Below are 20,358 nucleotides of genomic sequence, written 5' to 3'. Positions count from 1 at the left end.
TGACATCCGAGTCGGTGATGTTGGGCAGCTCGGTGCGCTGCTTCGAGAATCGCCGGATGTAGTCCCGGAGCGACTCCCCCGGCTGTTGCCGGCAGCTTCGAAGGTCCCAGGAATTCCCGGGGCGCACGTATGTGCCCTGGAAATTGCCAGCGAAGGCTTGGACCAAGTCGTCCCAGTTGGAGATCTGCCCCGGAGGCAGGTGCTCCAACCAGGCGCGAGCAGTGTCGGAGAGGAACAGGGGGAGGTTACGGATGATGAGGTTGTCGTCGTCCGTCCCACCCAGTTGGCAGGCAAGGCGGTAGTCCGCTAGCCACAATTCCGGTCTCGTTTCCCCCGAGTACTTCGTGATAGTAGTCGGGGGTCGGAACCGGGTCGGGAATGGCGCCCGTCGGATGGCCCGACTGTAGGCCTGCGGACCGGGTGGTTCGGGCGAGGGACTCCGATCCTCCCCGCTGTCGTAGCGCCCCCCACGCCTGGGGTGGTAGCCTCGGCGCACTCTTTCGTCGAGGTGGGCCCGACGGTCGCGCCGATGGTGCTCGTTGCCGAGGTGGCCCGGGGCCGCAGGCGCGGTGTTGCGCGTGCGCCCGGTGTAGACCGAGGCTTCCCGCATGAATCGGGAAGTCGCGGCGTGAGGTTCCGAGGGATATCCTTGCCTTCGGGAGGCAGTGCTCTCGGCCCGTCGGGCCGCAGCGCCTTCCAGGAGATTCTTGAGCTCTCCCTGGATTCGCCGACCCTCGGTGGTTGATGGCTCCGGCATCGCGCGGATGAGCATCGCTGCGGCTGCCAGGTTCTGACCAACCCCGCTGGATGCGGGCGGCGGCCTGACCCTGACATCGTTGGCGACGCGGTGCTGGAGACCTTGGGGCAGGTGACGTATTTCTCCAGCCAGGGGTTGGCCCACCCATGCCTGTCCGACGTCCCGACGGATCGGCTCAAGCGCTCCTGTTCCCTCATTGAGCCTGGCCTGCGCCTCGCGGACTTGCTCGAGTTGTGGGTCGTAACCCCCCGCCGGAGCGGGGACCACAGCTAGCTCCAGTGGGATGTCGGCGCGAGGCACCGGCCTAGGGAGATCACCGTCCTCCGGCATGCCAAGATGGTTGCCTTCGGAGGGATCCCCTAGCTCGATGTGGAAACATTCGCGGCTTGGGCCGTAGCTCTCGTCGCCAAGGCTGCGGCTTCCGTCGGAACAGTCGGATAGGCAGTAGTCACATGCGGTCATGAAGTCCCGCATGGCACTGGGGTTGCCAAGTCCGGAGAAATCCCAACAGATGCTGGGATCGTCATCTTCCTCGGACCCAGAGGGCCCGTAGGTCGAGACGTCCGTCAGTCGGTCCCAAGGCGACCGCATACGAAACCCCAGTGGGGTTGCACTCGCCTCAATGAGAGCGCCCGCCAAAACGAGGTCGTTTGGCGGGTTGAGGCCGAGTCGAAATGACGCAAGATGGGAGTTAGTCGGTACCTTTTGGTCGACGAGGAGCGACGTAGTCACATCGGGGACTGGTTGCACCGTCATCTCAGGTACGAGGGCGACGTCCTGCAGGCTTTTCGCGAGCGCGCCGGCGTCGTCTTCTTGCTAGGGGTCAGCGTGTCGCGGGGGACGGCGCTTGCCTCCGTCTTGAACGCGAGGTCGACGTCCGGCGTGCCTTCCGTCGGGGCGTCGGGGGCGTCGATTCGCTCGACGGCCAACGAAGCGCGGCCTCCCGCCTGGCCTTGACGGCCCCGCCTCCTCCTCCGTTGGCGGGGGAGAGAACGGAGCGAGCCCGAATGTTGTTCTTCCACCACGCGGGGAAGATGTCGTCGATTCCGCCGCCGGTGGGCGGGTTGTCGGCCGCCATTGTCGTAGTCGCGCGGCGGTGGAAGAAGTATCATGTCGTAGCTGCCGTCGAAGGACATGAACTCAAGAGTCCCGAAACGAAGCACCGTCCCGGGCCGGAGAGGTTGCTGGAGACTGCCCATCTGGAGCTTGACGGGGAGCTGTTCGTCAGCACGCAGCAGGCCCCTACCTGGCGCGCCAACTGTCGGCGTTTCGAGACAGGGGGGTCCCTAAGCCGACGAGTGAGTGTGCTGCGTGCCCCAGCCCAGATGGGTCGAGCGTGTGGGCGAGCGCGAAGGGGGGAGAGGCGAGGTGGCCGGAGTCGAGCGTGAGAGAGGTGGAAGTCCCGCGGCCTTCGTGTTCGTCCCGCGCCCAGGCCAGGTGCGCTTGCAGTAGGGGGGTTACAAGCGTCCACGCAGGTGAGGGAAGCGAGCGGCCCCAAGAGAGCGCTTGTCCCGTCCTCGGTCCCGCGCGGCCAACCTTCTCTAAGAAGGCCCTGGTCCTCCCTTTTATAGTCGTAAGGAGAGGATCCAGGTGTACAATGGGGGGTGTAGCAGAGTGCTACGTGTCTAGCGGAGGGAGAGCTAGCGCCCTAGGTACATGCCAATGTGGCAGCCGGAGAGATCTTGGCACCTTGCTGGCGTGATGTCGTGGCTGTCGGAGGTGCGACGGAGCCTGGCGGAGGGACAGCTGTCGGAGCGGTCGAGTCCCTGCTGACGTCGTCCTGCTTCCGTAAGAGAGCTGGGGGCCGCCGTCGTCACAGAGCTTGTGGAGCGCCATCATTGCCCCTCCGGCGGAGCTGGCCGGATGGGACACCGGTCTTGTTCTCCGTGACCCGAGTCGATTCGGGGTAGGATGATGATGGCGCTACCTGTTGACGTGGCGGGTCTGTGCCCTAGGCAGGGTGACGCGGGGGCTCCTCCGAAGCCGAGGTTGAGTCTGTCATCTGTTGCCGAGGCCGAGCCCGAGCCATGGGGTCGGGCGAGGCGGAAGTCGTTCGGCCGAGGCCAGGGCGGAGTCTGAGCCCTGGGGTCGGGCAAGGCGGAGTTTCGTCGTCTTCCGGGTCTTAGCCCGAGTCCGAGCCCTGGGGTCGGGCGAGGCGGAGTTTCGTCGTCTTCCGGGTCTTAGCCCGAGTCCGAGCCCTGGGGTCGGGCGGAACGGAGTTCGCCGTCTTCCGGGTCTTAGCCCGAGTCCGAGCCCTGGGGTCGGGCGGAGCGGAGTTCGCCGTCTTCCGGGTCTTAGCCCGAGTCCGAGCCCTGGGGTCGGGCGGAACGGAGTTCGCCGTCTTCCGGGTCTTAGCCCGAGTCCGAGCCCTGGGGTCGGGCGGAGCGGAGTTCGCCGTCTTCCGGGTCTTAGCCCGAGTCCGAGCCCTGGGGTCGGGCGGAGCGGAGTTCGCCGTCTTCCGGGTCTTAGCCCGAGTCCGAGCCCTGGGGTCGGGCGGAGCGGAGTTCGCCGTGGCGCTTTTGGCAAGGCCTGACTGCCTGTCAGACTCACTCTGTCGAGTGGCACTGCAGTCGGAGTGGCGCAGGCGGCACTGTCCTTCTGTCAGACTGGCCAGTGGAGCGGTGGAGTGACGGCGGTCACTTCGGCTCTGCCGGGGGCGCGTGTCAGGATAAAGGTGTCAGGCCACCTTTGCGTTAAATGCTCCTGCAATTTGGTCAGTCGGCGTGGCGATTTAGTCAAGGTTGCTTCTGAGCGAAGCCAAGGCCTTGGGCGAGCCGGTGATGTGTCCGCCGTAAAAAGGGGGGCCTCGGGCGAGACGAAGGTCTCTCGAGGTCGGCTGCCCTTGGCCGAGGCTAGGCTCGGGTGAAGCGTGATCGAGTCACTCGTGTGGACTGATCCCTGACTTAATCGTACCCATCAGGCCTTTGCAGCTTTATGCTGATGGGGGTTACCAGCTGAGAATTAGGCGTCTTGAGGGTACCCCTAATTATGGTCCCCGACAAATCTCTTTGACCAACTTGAGAAAACTGCTTAAAGGCGTTTTTATGTAATTTTCTATCGGCGGTGGCGGGAACGAGGGTTCACCAAACCGATTGAATGGTGAAATCCGGCGCCCACCGATAACCGGTGTATCGCGATAAACCAGTGGAAATTGATTGAAATCGCCTGATTTTTAAATTTGAAACGGTTCGAAACCGATAAATCGATCGATAAGGTCGATTAATCTGCTCTTGGCCTGATAAACCGACGGCATAGAAACAGAAACCGAGCCATATGTAATTTTGCAAGCACATTGAAGCCCCGTAAGTTGAACAAAAAATGACCCCAAACATTATCACGAGTCCAATAATAACATTTAGCAGTTTAAATACATTACATAACATTATTTCATAGTTCACAAACAACATCGAAGATACAAATACACCATTCATAGTTCACAGTTGTTCCTCCGTCGAATATCGTTCCCACGGAGCTGCATTCTACTGATAATGTGCTTGTGTCATGTTGTACTCCTCCTTTGATAACAATATAATACCTTGATCACGCATTAATTGTGCCTTGTACTCTGTCCAGGTTTGATCGATCCATGCAGAAGTTGTACTCCATGACTCCACCAATAGTTGGTAGTACTCAGTGTCCTCCCATTCATACACCCACCTCAGTGGTTGGCGTGTCACCTCACTAAACTGATAATTGGCACATGAAGTAGGGGTGAAGATGAACCTTGTATTTCTTTGCTAGAATCGAGGGTCCATTATGATTGTTGTATACCTTGGTGGCCGATACATGTGTGAGTGGTCCTATGCTCCTAAAGTGTGTCATGATCTTAGTCTTGTGTAGCATATTTGTATTGGAACTCCTCTAATAGTTATGAAAACATGGTTAAATATATCACTAATTTATAGAGAACTAAATGTAATGGTACATGTGAAATGTATCAGAGCCATCTGAGATCCACCAGCACCAGCACCACCACCGCTACCGTTAGCACCACCATCACCACCACAACTAGCACCAATAGCGCTACCGTCAGCACCAACACCAACACCATTAGAAGACGTCACCAAGCTGCTATCGACAACCTCTTGGTATTGTGGACTTTTATCACCACTATATGTCTCATCATTGATAACCGCTGTTTTATTTCCTTTCTTGCTTGTTTTTAGTGACATAAAATGCACCTTTCGCTTACCAACGGAGTGTCCCCCATATTCTCTTTGTCCTCTTAACAAATTTTTTTTTGGAGTACCTTCAACCACGATGCTTGATGGTAATGGTGTGTCACTCTCGGTGTTCTCCCCATCCGGCACTGGATCCACGTTTGAGTGATCCATTTACATTCACTGATGGATTAGATTGTTTGTGTCATATAAGGACAACTCCATTAACTCTGAAAATGGATCATCCTCCTCTTACACACATGTGAACTCAATTGCATCCTTTGGATATAACCTTAGGTTGTAGTTCTCATACACAAGCTTATGGAGCTTCTGGACAACTAATTCCTCACCTTTGTGTGCACCAAAGTAAACGTGTTCTAGTTGCCCTCACAACCACCGAAGGATCAACGCTGTGAAACCAATCTCAAATCAAGCTTTTGTAATGTCGGAGTAGCATATTCACATGATGTACAAAAGGCTTACCAAGGTCGGCTTCTTCATCCAATCCCTCGTCGCAGCAACCGTCCTCGCTCCCTGCCTCCCTCAGTTCCGCTCTTCGTCTTTGAGGGCCATTGCCCGTGCGTCACCCGAGCCCGTGCCCGGAATCTTTGTAGAAGCGTCTGGAGGAGAGTTATTTGAGATTGTAATAATCTCGTCGCGCGGCTTCGCCACTTCGTTACTCCGCAGCCGCGCATCGCCAGTATGGTATTCTCGAGCTCACATTCTTGCCAGACAGGGACAGTTATTCCCCCGTCCTCTGTTACCTTCGATTAGCTAAGGTAAAAGTCAAAATTGTCCCTGCTGTTTACACGAGGCCGGTGAAAACCTAAGTTCCCCTGACTCCTCTCTTCTTCCACGGCGCTCTCCTTTGGCGCCGCCACTCATTCCTCCAATGGCTACTCCGGCAAGAGGCAAGAAACGGCTCGTCGTCGACGTCGATCTCGAGCTCGACAGTGAGGTCGAAGTGGCGGCCGCCTTCAGCCGACTGTCTGTATCAGTCGTTGCCAAGCGTACAGGCGAGAGTTCTACAGGCGACCCATATGTGGTTTCTTCGTTAGGAATGGCATTGCTAGGGAAGCAACCCATGAGCTGGTGGGTGTTGTTGTTTTTCGACGACCACTAGAAGTGCATGTGTGCTTATCCACGATAACTGTAACCTGCAAACAATATAAAATTCATTGTGAGCTTCCCAAACAATATAAAATCCAAAGTAGAAACAATGTGTGATACAACATTACTCACAACGACTGTGGGAGACCCGGCATTTTGTAGCCTTGCATTGATTCTCCATGGACAATCACCTCCTTTGCAATAAGCTCGATATCTGAAAGGTGAGCTTGACTCAATCCCTAACTCAAACTCATTATTAATTGCATATTGCCTGATAGCCAGTCTAAATTCTTTCATATCCTTGTACAAACTTCCAATCTTCATTATTGGATTAGATCTGTTGCACTCAAATACCCTTTCTTGTGGTATGCAATCATTGCAGGACAGTTCAGCAGTTTCATCATTAAATTCATCGCTTTGGCGGACAGTCCCTTGCCTTTCAGTAGTTTCACGTTCATCTTCAGCTAACAATCCTAACCGATCATACATCACTGACTCAGAGGCAGTCCCTTGTTCTCCTTCTTCCTCCCATCTATCATCAATTTGTATTGCCCCCCAATCAATCTCTAATACCTGCAAACATCCAATTAAGAGAGCTATGAAGTACTCGGCTCAGATGCATCAAAAAATAAACTGCTGGATAACATCTTGCTGGATATTTCTATCAAACCTCCATTCTCTGTTCATCCCCTAACAGAAAATCTTGGGGATCCGACAAATCCGAGCTCCTAACAGGTAGATCCACTCTTTCCACAGGAGAAACCATGGGGATGCAATGTGGTGGCGCGCGCAGTTGTCCGGTGGCAGGGGGTGGCGCGGGCAGCTGTCCGGTGGCAGGGGGTGGCGCGGACATCTCACTGGTGGCAGGGGTGGCGCAAAGCTGCTGGCAGACGACGAGTACTCGGCAGACGACAGCGCTCGCAGATGGAAGCAGGAGAATGGAGGTTTGCGCGAGCACCTGGTGGCGAGTCCCCCTGCTCCGGCGGGTCAGGCCGGGGGCTGCGCCGCGCGAGCACCTGGTGTCGCAGATGGAAGCAGGAGCCGGCGGCTCGCGTTACTCCTGGTGGGGAGTTCTCTCGCGAAGTCCGGCTGCCAACCGAGCGCAAGAACACCGTAGGGTAGGGGTAGATTAGTCCGAAGGGGAACACAATCGGCATTAAGATTTGAAAAACATACGTTAACAGAGCGCGGGGGAATAAATGTTCCAAACTGGCGAGACAGTGAGCTCGAGAATACCATACTGGCGATGCGCGGCTGCGGAGTAACGAAGTGGCGAAGCCGCGCGACGAGATTATTACAATCTCAAATAACTCTCTGGAGGACTCCCACCCGGCTGCCAGCCATGGCTGAGAATCTGGCGCCCGAGAAGCGCCACTCCTTCGTGCACAACGGTGAGCCGTTTCTTCCCCCTCCGTATCCTCCTCAGCCCGCCTTCTTCGTGGCACCCCACCTCTCCGACTTAGGGTTCGATCCCCATCCCCGTTACGAGCAGGGCAGAAGGTGTTCGAGTGGGACCAGACGCTGGAGGAGGTCAACATGTACATCGAGCTCCCGAAGGGTGTGCCAACCAAGCTATTTCACTGCAGCATCCAGGCTAGCCACGTCGAGGTCGGCATCCGCGGCAACCCGCCATACCTCAACGTCTGTGTTTCTTCTGAAGACTCCTTGCGATTCAGTTCCACTCAATCCCCTAGATTTCCAGACGTCTGGTTGTGGATTGACTATTTTTTTGGGGTGATTTTGCAGCATGACCTGACACACCCAGTGAAGACTGACTCGTCGTTCTGGACAATAGGTGTGACGGAACTCATTGCTCTTGAATGCCTGTCAGTTTTTTCTGACCCTGAACTGTATATATTAGTTTCGGTAGTATTTCTGACATCAGGGGCGAATCTAGGATTTTTGGTCAATGGTGTCACCGAGAAACTATGAGTATAAAAGGGTTCTAGTTTCTAATTAGTGTAACGACTTATATTTTAACGGTACATTAAAATAAAAGGTTATAAGATACAAACCATTTAAATGCTTTCATAGTAATCTAAAATAGCCAATAGTCAATAGCTAAATAGCATAGACATCAATATAAGGCAGTTTAAAAAGATAAAGATGAAGTAATCTGAAAATAAAAAATTAATGTGTCATTGTGTCATATATTGAAGTACTGATATGAAATAATTTGATAATTAACAATAATACTATTCTTTCAAATAAATAATAGATATTGAAGTACTGATAGGAAGATCATAAGCAAGATCATTCAATTCATCTGAACTAAAATCATCTGGGTAGAGCTTACCTAATTCCATTAAGCTCTCTACTTTGAAGTCACCAAAACAATTGTTGGGGCTAAGAGCAGCCATGTAAGTAAGCAAAATAAAATTTGTTTCACTAAAACAATCACTGAACTCTATAAGTAGCAAGTCAACAAATTAGATGTAAAAACAATCAGAGGAACTGCGTAGCGTAGACATTGGTCCCTTTTTTTCCAGGAAGAACACTCATCCTACAAATAAAAACTACAAAAATACTCCTCACACCAAGGCAGGCCGTGCATCACCATCAATTCGAGCAAGGTGCCAGCGCCATCACCTTCAATCCATCATACAAGTACTTTAATAAATTGATAGAAAAAACAAAGAACACTCTTTTCCGCAGTACCCATTATCATACACGTCTTGGGACTTGGGCGAAGTAGAAGCTTGTTACCTGCTCCCGGCTTGGCAATGGCTGAACGACAGCTCCTTGTTGCAGTATTGTTGACTCTTTCTGGCCGTCGTCCGCTCGTGATGTGGAAGCTGGAAGACAAAACGACGCGGCTGCCGCAACCCTTGATCTAGAAGGAATAGTGCATGATTGCAGTCTAGACTAGGCGGCGGCGCCACGGACGAGTGTGCTGGGCTATAAACTGTATGGGTCGGCCAGCTGTCTGTTGGTTTTTGGGCTTTTGAGATGATGTCCTTGTATAAATTGGGCTGCTGTCATCTACTATAAGGGCTGCTGTCATCTACTATAAGATTTAGTTTTATATATGGACCAAGCCAAAAGTCATTGGTGTCCAGGGACAGCATGCCTTCTACATGGATCCGCCCCTGTCTGACATCTTCGTGAGTAGTGTTTTTGCACTTATATTTGTCAAATCGGCATGCTACTTTTACCAAATAATGCAATGGTTAGTTGATGAAAGCGAATGCTCCTGCTTCGCTGATACAAATAAAATACTACTTACCAGCTTTGCTGATAACCGTTGGATATTATTGGGTGGCTTTAGTTTTTTCCAGGGTTAGTTGAGAGCTAGATAGTAGACATTGTTGATGAGTATAATTGTACAGCTGCTCCTGATTTGTTACCCTTTTGTGTTTACTAGTCACTTGAGACAACAAAATATGTCTCCAGCACACATCTTTGATCTTTTGTAGTCTTACTATTGCTGGTATAGTTATCAACTTATCGTAATTATATGATATGAATATATCTTTCATGACAAATGCAGCATCAGTTCCATGCGGATTATCGTATCAGTCTGTATAGTTTATGGTTGAACTCGATAGCATCAAGTACTGGCTATTGTTGGCTGCTTTTTTATAATCTGAGTTAGTGCAGAACTAGAGCAAAAGTAACATTGAATTGTGCAGCCAACTTAGGACTGTAGGAAAACACATATTTTCTGTCAATTTACAGAACAGGTGAATTTGACAATATGCTTTGCTAGAATCAACAGTAGTTCTGTGTTGTGATGATTTTTCGAACAGCTAGTAAAACTTGTGAGCTAGTGATAAGATGAGATTGTGCATAAGGGCATGGTAGCATCTGCCACTCACATGAAATTTTAGTTCTATGGATATTAGGATAAGTCTGTTATGACATCTGAGTCATATACATCTTATTCGACTATAACTTTTAACATGGCCAATGGTGATGACAATACAGAAGACGGTGAGATGCATATAACACTGCAAAAAAGAGAGAAGGGGAAAACATGGTCATCTCCAATACAAGGGCAAGGGATTTTGGATCCATATGCTGCAGATCAAGAGCAAAAGCGGCTTATGCTCCAAAGGTTTCAGGAAGAGGTATGATCTCCCTCCCTCCCCTTTACAAGTTTCATTGCCACACATTCCCATCGCATGCTTTCATGCTTCGTTTTCTTAGTTTGTTGAGTTGTTTTCAGTTTTCTTAGTCTGTACACGAATACGATATGCAGCAGGGCCAGATATTTTTGAATCACCAACCATATTATCCTGCTTTGCATGCTAAAATTCCTCAAATCAAATTTTATATCTGATCGAGAAATCTTATTTGGCAAGATTAGTTTCACATTAAATTCTGTAGTAAACTTTGGTGGTAATAAGAGCAAAATGGCAAAACACTGCCATGTTTACACGAGATGTGGTTGAGGCTATTTAATAACAGTGTCAACTTTTTTGAAGACCTTTCTCTAAACCCACACTGTATTACATTATTCTGGAGGACAACTACCTATAACATGTTGGAGTCCCATGTGACACATGACTTCCTTACCACACACCTTTCAAGTTTCATTTTGCATGCAATTTTTTTAATCCCGCAATCTACCATTTGTAGAACCCTGGGTTCGACTTTTCACAGGCTCAGTTCAGTGGAACCTGCCCTGACCCAAGAACCTTCATGGGAGGGATACGCTCCGAGTGAAGCACCCTACCTGCCTATGTACGTTTCTACTATATCCTCGGCATCTTGATAGATGCAGCAGGCGTGCTTATTATGTCTGTAAATCGGTTGGTGTCTGTTATGGAAATAATTGTGATGTGTGACCATTTGTGTGCAAGCACATTTTGCGTGCTTAATTCTAGTTTATAGTTGTGATCTTCATTCAGGAGCTGTTTGTTTCAGCGTTTTCACCCGGTGGGTAAATGGGTAACATTTAGTGCATGTTTGGGAACACACTATTTTCCTAGTTTCAAGACAACACTGTGGTATTTAAGGGGGTGTTTGAATACACTAGAGATAATAGTTAGTCAGCTAAAAATATACTAGTAGAATTAGCTAGCTAACGAGTAACTAATTTACTAAAAATAGCTAATAGCTAAACTATTAGCTAGAGTGTTTGGATGTCTCTGGCTAATTTTAACAACTAACTATTATCTCTAGTGCATTCAAACACCCCCTAAGTATAACATGATATTTTAGGCCAAAAAGTGTTTGAAAGCACATTTAAAAAATATGTATTTTTAAACCATAGTTTTATCAATACCATAATATTTTTAGGGTCTAAAAAACTTTAGTTTGGGCCAAAGTTTCTCGCTAGAACATGGCTGCAGCTTTTCCCTTTTTCCTTACCTCTTATGCTGCAATCAAAATACAATGTCTTTAAACAGTTGTTGGATATAATTTATAAAATATATCATGGTCGTGTAAATTGTGGTATTCTAAATATTGTTCATAAACAGTTTCTGTTTGGAAGAAGGCTATCTTCAGTCTACCTATATTACTCCATATTTTAAATTTCACTCTATAAATAGTATCATTTATAGTAAACAATATTTTGTATGTTCATTTGCACGCGCTGCTGGAGTTGGCCTAACAAATTATGTAGTGAATGCTGGAGTTGGCCTAACAAATTATGTAGTGGATGGATCTAGCCTCATAGACCGCTGTTCCCACTCCAGCCCCCTCTCCAATCGAGCCGTATCTCCAGTATATTTTGGGGTGTGACTAAAGTTTAATTCGTATCACATAAAATGTTTAAATATCAATTATAAGTATTAAATCTAGGCTTAATTAGGTTACTAATTTTGTCTCGTTGTAATTAGTTTTCTTAATTATACTATATTTAAGAATTATAATTATTATTTAAACTTTTAATGTAACAGTGACTAAATTTTAGTTAGATAGACAGATTGGGAACTAGATAGGCTGCCTTACGGCACGCTGCCGTGCGCTCGTCGATCTCCAATCCAAGGGTGATGTGCTGCCCTCCTTCAACAAAGCATGGAGCGGCCCAGTACAGAAACTCCAGCCCACTTCGTCTATTGTTTCACCAGCCAGTGGCTCCCGTAACCAAGCAGAGCACAGAGCAGCAAAGGAGTGCAAGAGACAACGAGCAAGAGAACCAGCTGGCAGGGCAAGGGGCTAGGTCTATTCACACTTATACTACTTTAAATTTTTATCCTAAGGGCTAGTTTGGAAACCCAATTTTCCCAAGGGATTTCTATTTTCCCATGGGAAATTAGTTCATTTTCCCTTGGGAAAATGAAAATCCCTTGGGAAAATGTGGTTCCCAAACTAGCCCTAAAAAGAATATTATATCCTTATCAGCAAAATTATTTGTTCTATACCACGATACTCAGTTATATTTACTCTACATCTCAACCATATACCAACCACTATATATTATGTTATTTCTTAATTCTCTCTCATGCACATGTGACCGCCGTTTATTCAGCAAGCCTACCATACAGTGGCCGCCGTTGATTCAGCAAGCCAACGAAGGGCTTGTTCGGTTATTTTCAATCCATATGGATTGAAGGGGATTGATACGGATTGAAGGGGATTTTGACTTAATAAGGATTGAAACCCCCTCAATCCCCCTCAATCCATATGGATTGGGGTATAACCGAACAAGCCCGAAAATGGAGGAGGATGCGACCTACAGATCAAACATGTGATATACACCACTCTATTTTTCTTTTTAATATTATGGTTCACCTTTTCCTCCTTTCAAAATTTAGCTGTCTTCTTTTAGGGAGAACATATGATGCCCTGTTTGGTTCATCGTATTGGAATGAAATTCAGAAATCTAGATGAGGACATGAGATTTTGGTTAGGCTATGGTTGTCAAAAAGGTTTTGATCTTAGAAAAAGTACTCAAACACAAGTAAGGTTAATGTAAAGGTCACGTCATGCAGGTTTGTTTGTGCTAATTGAGGTCATCGAGGGAAAGATAGAAAGGGGTATGAACTAAAATGTCATCTAGCTGAAACTAAAACAGTTTGTGAAGTCTATATATTTCAGTGTTTGGTACTGATGGTGCACTACGGGATATACCGCGTACTGCTTTTGAGAGGAAGGCGTAACTCGATGGTTTGTGCCTAGCACGACGGAACATAACGGATTATACAGGTTTTGTCCGCCTAGATATGTAATACCCCACGTTGTGTGAGTTTCTGTTGGTTGTATTGCTTTGAGTCTGAGGATTACCGGTGATTGGTGAAGGTAGAATATAAGAGTGAAGTATGGATCTAACAGTGTCTAATGAAGTTTCCCCTTTTTTGTAGGGGCACCTCTTTAGCCTTATATGGCTGACCGAAGAGATAACCTTGTATAGATCAAAACAGGGCATCATGTCGCCATATAGCTTGGGTTGTACAGATCAAAATAGGGCATCATTTCCCCTTCTCCTCGTCCTCCGGGATTGGGTTGAAGTCGCTGTCGTTGACCGCGACCTTGGGCGCCAGCAGCGGCTCGTTGTCGCCATATAGCTTCGCAGGCAGCAGCGTCTTGCGGTCGTCATCGCCTCCTCGGTTTTTGCTCTATGCGTCGTTGTGGAAGGAGCAGTGGAGGGGGAGGGAGGCGAAGAAGGGTGCATGGCGCCACGACGAGGCACATACGGGGCAGGACAAGATAGGACGCTGTAGGCGGAGGAGGAGCTATGCGGGCGGCCATGCAGGGGAAGTGGAAGGCGTGGGAGCACTTGCCGTGAACACACCGCCGAACTGTCGCCACTCTACAAAAGCTGTTGCGATCTGATTGGATCCATCTTTTTGTGTTCTAGGCCCAATTGAATGAGTAACAATAGCAAATGACATTAATGATAGTAACAGATTTGAAGGGACTTAAAATCAAAATTGATGGTATTGAAGGGAACTCATAATTTTTATGGCATATAAGGGTTTGGTATAAGTTTTGATGGCAATGAGGGAATTTTCTCATTTCTATAATGGACCGTTTCATGCGCTAATGAAGAAGAAGGGCAACCGTTGGATTGGAGATCGACGAGCGTACGACACCATGCCGCAGTGAGGCAATCGATCTGGTTCCGACAGATTGGTGCAGTATGATTGTTTGGCTGTGTTAGAAGATTGACACGTTCAAACAGGCTACTACATCGGTTTACAAATATATGACACAATTGACTTGAGAACTTTGACCACCGGTCTTATTCAAAATATTTATTAAAATATAAAATTTAAGTAAAGCATAAACTACATTAAGTGATAAAAGAAATCACAAAAAATATTATTTTTAGAATAAGATGAGTGGTCAAGTTTTTTTAGGTGTCCTATATTTATACCAGGTAATTGCCCGTGCTTCGCAACGAAACCATTATAATGCAAAACACAATGGATTTGCACTTGCAATGGGGCTAGAAGCTTCAATATCTGGAAACGATTCAGAAGAGCAAATATGAGAAAGTGGAGCTTATTGCTTGTGAAATTGATCAAAAAAGCAAAGAAGGACACTGACTTGAGACGACAGGAAAGAAAGGAGGTAAGGCAGAGCCCAAAGCGGATAGATAGAAAAAGATCTGTAACAGGCTATTCATATTATTACTTAATGCATCATCATTGGACTGCTGAGAAAATAAAATACTATCAGGTAAAGTTCCCTCCTATGAAACATTTGATTTTCCATTAATCTTCTATAGCACATTTGTCCGCTTGTTGTGTTCTTGGCATTCCTTATTTTCCTCATGGAGGATACTTGCACATCTCAACTGTTTCTCATGTCCTATTTCTTGTGAATTCTGGATAGGTGGATCAAAAATGGGCATTTCTAGTCCCCACTTAAAAAGAGTAGAGAAATTGAATCACTGCAAAATATCTGATAATTTTCACTCATCACCATTATTTGTTTTTGCAAATTGCAATCAACTCCTGGCAGGCAGTCTACTAAATGAAACCATTCATGCTTATTGGCAAATCAAAAATAATTGGGAGATAAAATTCACTTTCTGTAACAAAACCAGTCCATTGAGTTGAAACATGACAAAAAGTGCACCTAAGTAAATACTTTATTAGCTGGTAGCTGCTCGACAAGAAACCAAGAATCCACCACGTGTAGCAGTTGATGTTTTATCTTATTTACAAAATAGTGGTACAACTTAACAAAGAAACCTATTTCTCGTGGTTACTTTAGAGTGTAGACAATCGCAACAGCGCAGGGATGCAACTCTAAAAAATAACCAGTAACCCAAACAATTCAACTCTCAAGCTAGCGAGTAACAAGAGAGGCACATACAGACAGTATGCACACATAGGTGATTAGAGATGATCAGATGAAGCAGCACGCCTCGACACCCCTGAGGCCGTCGTAGACACCGATGAAGGTGGTGGCAACAACCATTTCCACCTGGTTGTGGTCCTACAACACGTCGTTGGCCTGCACCATGGCGAAGGAGAACTCGCCCGCCACGTGCTGTGTTAGATCCCACGACCACATCAGCTCGTCGGCGTCTATTTGTTCCATAAATAAAAGTGAGGTGGAATGGAGTTGGCTAAAAGCATATATGATTCAAAAGTTGGAAATGTCGTTATGAAAAAAGTTAAACTATATGAAGAAAAGGTAAATATACTCCTAATATCAACAATTCAACATAGAAGGGTTGCTAGCTATGAAGCCTGGACAAAATAGAATAGAAATCAACCTACATAAGTGAAAGTTGCCTAGAGGGGGGGTGGATAGGCGAAACCTAAAAATTAAAACTTTATCCCCCAACTAGATCCTTTGATTAGTGGTTAGAACAAGATGAACAATTATCGGAGTATAAAAACTAAGTTCTTGCTGGTAAAGAGTATAGCTTTCAAATAAAGCGGAAGTGATAAATCAATACAACTAATAATTCTATGATAACAAAGCAAGAAAGCTTAGATGAAAAAGAGCACTAACTCAAGTTCTTTTCTTGCGGAGTGTTGCTTCACTTAAATGAGATTTTAACTTGAAGCAACACCAAATGATATGAACAAAGAATAGTGCAAGAGAACTTAGAGTAAGGGAAAGCAAACAAATCACAAGCAAAAGCACAATGAACACGGGTGATTTGTTTTACCGAGGTTCGGCCCTCGAAGGCCTAGTCCCCGTTGAGGAGTCCACTTAAGGACGGGTCTTTTTCAACCCTTTCCCTCTCTCCCGATCACACAAGGATCGGCGAGCTCTTCTTCTTCTCAAGGATCACTCTCGATCCCATAAGGACCACCACAATCTTTGGTGTCTCTTGCTAGCTTTTACAAGCCTCCAACACTTTGGAGGAAGTTTGAATGGGAGTCAAAACTCCACGCGCAAATGAACACAAAGATGAAGCATACACTATCTCTCAATGAATCTCACAAGGCACTAGGGCTAAACTCAATTGAGTAGCTCTCAATTGCTCGCTCTCTCTTTTGTGGCACTTGTGTTGGTTGTAGTGGGCTAGATCTTGTGTATAGGATGTATCAATGAATATATGTGGTTGGGAGGGCTTGAGTATGTCAACTAGATGACTTGGAATGTTGCTTGGACTCCCACACCTTGAAGTGGCCGGTTGGGGTGGTATTTATAGCCACCATCCAAAAACTAGCCGTTGATGAAGTCTGCTGGCGATGGGCGCACCGGACAGTCCGGTGCACACCGGACATGTCCGGTGCCCCAGCCACGTCATCCTATCCGTTGGGGTTGGAGCTGGTCGACCGTTGGAGGCTTTGTCCTCATGTGGCACCGGACAGTCCGGTGCACACCGGACAGTCCGGTGCCTCTCTGATCCTCTGCTCTGACTCCTGCCGCGTGTACTGTTCTGCACTGTTTACTGTCAGAGTCGACCGTTGGGCACAGATGACCGTTGCTCCGCTGGCACACCGGACAGTCCGGTGCACACCGGACAGTCCGGTGAATTTTAGCGGAGCAGTCTTCGTGAAATCCCGAGGCTGCCGAGTTCCTGAGGCCGCGTTCCGTTGGAGCACCGGACACTGTCCGGTGTACACCGGACAGTCCGGTGAATTATAGCGCGCCGGCCCCAGACTTTCCCGAAGGTGGCGAGTTTGAGTCTGAGTTCCCTGGTGCACCGGACAGGTACTGTTCACTGTCCGGTGGCACACCGGACAGTCCGGTGCGCCAGACCAGGGGTGCCTTCGGTTGCCCCTTTGCTCCTTTCTTTTGACTTTTGTCTTGTTCTTTTTATTGGTTTTATGTTGAGTCTTGGGCACCTGTAGAACATATAATCTAGAGCAAACTAATTAGTCCAATTGTTTGTGTTGGACATTCAATCACCAAAATCATTTAGGAAAAGGTTTAAAGCCTATTTCCCTTTCAATCTCCCCCTTTTTGGTGATTGATGCCAACACAAACCAAAGCAGAAATATAAGAGCATAATTGAACTAGTTTGCCTACGGTAAGTGCAAAGATTGCTTGGAATTTAAACCAATATTGATTTCATAAGATATGCATGAATGGTTCTTTCTTATTTAGTATTTTGGACCACGATTGCACCACATGTTTTGTTTTTGCAAATTCTTTTTGTAAATCCATTTCAAAGATCTTTTGCAAATAGTCAAGGGTAAATGAATAAGAGTTTGTAAAGCATTTTCAAGATTTGAAATATTCTCCCCCTGTTTCAAATGCTTTTCCTTTGACTTAACAAAACTCCCCCTAAAAGAGATCCACCTCTTAGTGTTCAAGAGGGTTTTGATATACCATTTTTGAAATACTACTTTTTCCCTTTTTTTTGAACATAATAGGATACCAAATGATAAATACTTTTGGAAAGCACTAAGTTTTTGAATTTGGTGGTGGTGGTGCGGTCCTTTTGCTTTGGGCTCATTTCTCCCCCTTTTTGGCATGAATCGCCAAAAACGGAATCATTAGAGCCCTTGAAGTGCTATCTTCCCCTTTGGGCATAAATAAATGAGTTAAGATTATACTAAAGGCGAGGTTCGGTCTTTTAGCTTTGGGCTCTTACTCTCTTCCAGAGACGAAGTCCTTTTCTTTGATGCTCATTTCTCCCCCAAAGAATAAAGAGTTGCTTGGAGTGATGGCGAAGTATGATTTACGGAGTGGAAGCCTTTGTTTTCGCCGAAGACTCCATTTCCCTTTCAATCTACGACTTAGCATAGTAATATACTTGGAAACATATTAGTCGTAGTCATGGTACGGGAATAATAGGATATATGCATTTGTACCAAAATGAAAGAGATATGATCAAGAGATATGTCAATTAAGTATGATCATAGTTCTATATAATATAGATTTCTCCCCCTAAATATGTGCCTTGAGAGGAATACATATTTTGGCCTTAAATGCCAAGTGCACATAATTAGGTTAATGAGAACAAGTCTATATCATAGAGAAAGTGAAGTGCATTGTGTCATAGTATATGAGTGATGCTCAAGACAGTTTATGCACTTATGAAAGCATGTTGCAGATATTTTAAGCATTTTCCTTTAAGGATTTCAAAGAGACTTAAGGACCATCCACCTTTGGAACAAAGGCAGCTTATCCTCGTTACAAGGTTAAGCTTTAAGCTCTTTGACAATAGAATCACTTCATCTAGTTTTAGCAAAGATGCAATAATGCATGAGTGAAATTTTAAGAGGTTAAACTAGGTATGAAGCAGGGATAAAATGCATGGACATGCTTTCTCTTCCTTTTATGCAAGATATGCAAAGAGTGTATATAAGAGGAAGATTTTAGGTACATATGTAAATGATAGGAATAAGTTTTACCCGTTTTGTACCTTTACTTGTAGACGCTCTCTTCATTGTGCTTTTGTCCTTAGTCTTGTTTGCTTAAGACCTATGCTCAATGACAATGTGTGGAAATACTTTGCACAAGAGAGAGTTCTACAACTAGTGATCTTTTTCAAGTTATTGTTAGCATATATCAAATGGATCACAAGTTGCATAAATGAATCATGAATTCTCCTTTTTCCTTAGTGCATATCAAGATAGATGTCAATTAAAATTATCAATTGAGATCAAATTGAAATTACATGAGGCACTAAGAAACATAAGTGATACTCGAAGTTGTTTAAAGATCAACCAATATGTGATCAAGAGAGCAACAAGGACATTAAACTTTCAATCAAGCTTAAAAGTAGGAGAATCCAATAAGCAAGCTACTTTAGAAATGAAAGCAACAATCTTTGATAAAAGCGACATTATTTTAACAAGTTGGATTGATGTGAAGAAGCATACTATATGAGAAACATTATTCTCATGCAAGAGACTATATGAAATTATTAAGATAAAGCAATAGTCTCAACATAATCAAAATATAAGAATGGACTCCCCCTAAAGATATGCATCAGGTAGTTGAAAGAATTGATTTCGATGCATTCACTTTTAAGGACATAAAGGGGGAAGCATTATACATTTTGATCAAGGCTCATAAATTTTGCAACAAATAACTTAAGCTTTGTATTCTCACAATGAAAAAGATTTAGAATGCTTACAACTACACCATTGATTGTTGTGAAGACCTTATTGTCCAAGTAGGTGTTGTTGTTCTTGATGTTCTTCCTTTTTCATTTGAGTGTCCTCCCTTTGTAGTTGTCTCTTTTTCCTTCCAAACTTATTGAAAATACTTGAGAGAGATGTCAATAGCGCAAGGGAGTGTATGATGAAAGATGATTGCTTTAGATGATTAGCATACATAATTCATCATCCACAAGTCACACAGACATGAAGTAAAATCCTTAACATTAGTGCATTTCATTTGAGAAATATGAGAGAGCACCTTTTAAGCTTTTTAATAATCATTGGAGATTTTACTTTATCATATTGAATTTAGTTAATCATTACTTGGAAGTAAAACAATATGATAACATATATATAGATATCGCAAAGGCATTAAATAGATTCTAATGGACATGAGCATTAAGAAAATGATATTTGAAAGCACACTTAGTTAATTTCGGTCCAATAGCGAATCTATTCCTCACAAGGGTAGAATATGATAATTTAGATTAAATACCCATTGAGATGGGAACCAAACTTAAGAGAATGAGTTCCCATACCTTTGCTTTTACCTTTCTTCCTTTGGGTGAAGATCAACCCATGAGGCTTGTGCACTTTCTTTCTTGTAGATTTTCATAATTTGAACTTAAGAGAAATGTTAGTAGCAACACAAGCACTAGTTTCCTTTTAGTAATCATTTTGATAGGGAATGAAAAGGTGAATTACTAAAGCATGGAAACTTTATAATATGAACTAGATTATTCCATGAAGTATGCCTAGTTTTAACTCATAAAACAAGCATGGTTAAATTCTTGAGACTTAAGGGAATAAATCTAATTCATGACATGGAGAGCGATAAATGTAGAAGAATCATATCCAATTAAGCAATAAGAGATACAACATGAATTATTGGATAGAATTTCCTAGACAT

General features: G+C 45.6%; 1 protein-coding gene across 4 annotated transcripts; it reads left to right on the top strand.

Annotated features, from left to right (window-relative positions):
* The first annotated feature begins 5,401 nt into the window (after positions 1-5,401).
* LOC100285142 (uncharacterized) lies at positions 5,402-10,888 on the top strand. Of its 4 annotated transcripts, XR_004855978.1 has the most exons (7): positions 5,402-5,543; positions 7,348-7,418; positions 7,520-7,668; positions 7,774-7,853; positions 8,779-9,131; positions 9,955-10,097; positions 10,609-10,888. XR_004855978.1 is itself a non-coding variant. In XM_035964839.1 (6 exons), exons 2-6 carry the CDS (start codon positions 7,370-7,372, stop codon positions 10,693-10,695), a joined length of 474 nt encoding a protein of 157 aa, XP_035820732.1. In that variant the 5' UTR covers positions 5,402-5,543; positions 7,348-7,369; the 3' UTR covers positions 10,696-10,888. The 4 variants fall into 4 exon arrangements, 3 of the variants coding, with proteins under 3 accessions (XP_035820732.1, XP_035820731.1, NP_001357629.1); XM_035964839.1 differs by lacking the exon at positions 8,779-9,131 and having other exon boundaries at positions 7,774-7,822; positions 9,958-10,097; XM_035964838.1 differs by lacking the exon at positions 8,779-9,131 and having other exon boundaries at positions 7,774-7,822.
* Positions 10,889-20,358: the final 9,470 nt, after the last annotated feature.

Source organism: Zea mays, chromosome 2, assembly GCF_902167145.1.
Source record: "Zea mays cultivar B73 chromosome 2, Zm-B73-REFERENCE-NAM-5.0, whole genome shotgun sequence".
NCBI classification, from domain to species: Eukaryota; Viridiplantae; Streptophyta; class Magnoliopsida; order Poales; family Poaceae; genus Zea; species Zea mays.
Note: the sequence above shows the minus strand (reverse complement) of the source record. Positions and strands in the feature narration are given on the sequence as shown.

Coding starts and splice junctions, on each gene's coding strand:
- LOC100285142 (XM_035964838.1), top strand. CDS start 7,370: ATGGCTGAGAATCTGGCGCCCGAGAAGCGCCACTCCTTCGTGCACAAC. Junction 7,419..7,519: donor CCACTCCTTCGTGCACAACG/GTGAGCCGTTTC, acceptor CGTTACGAGCAG/GGCAGAAGGTGTTCGAGTGG. Junction 7,823..9,954: donor CTCGTCGTTCTGGACAATAG/GTGTGACGGAAC, acceptor ATGACAATACAG/AAGACGGTGAGATGCATATA.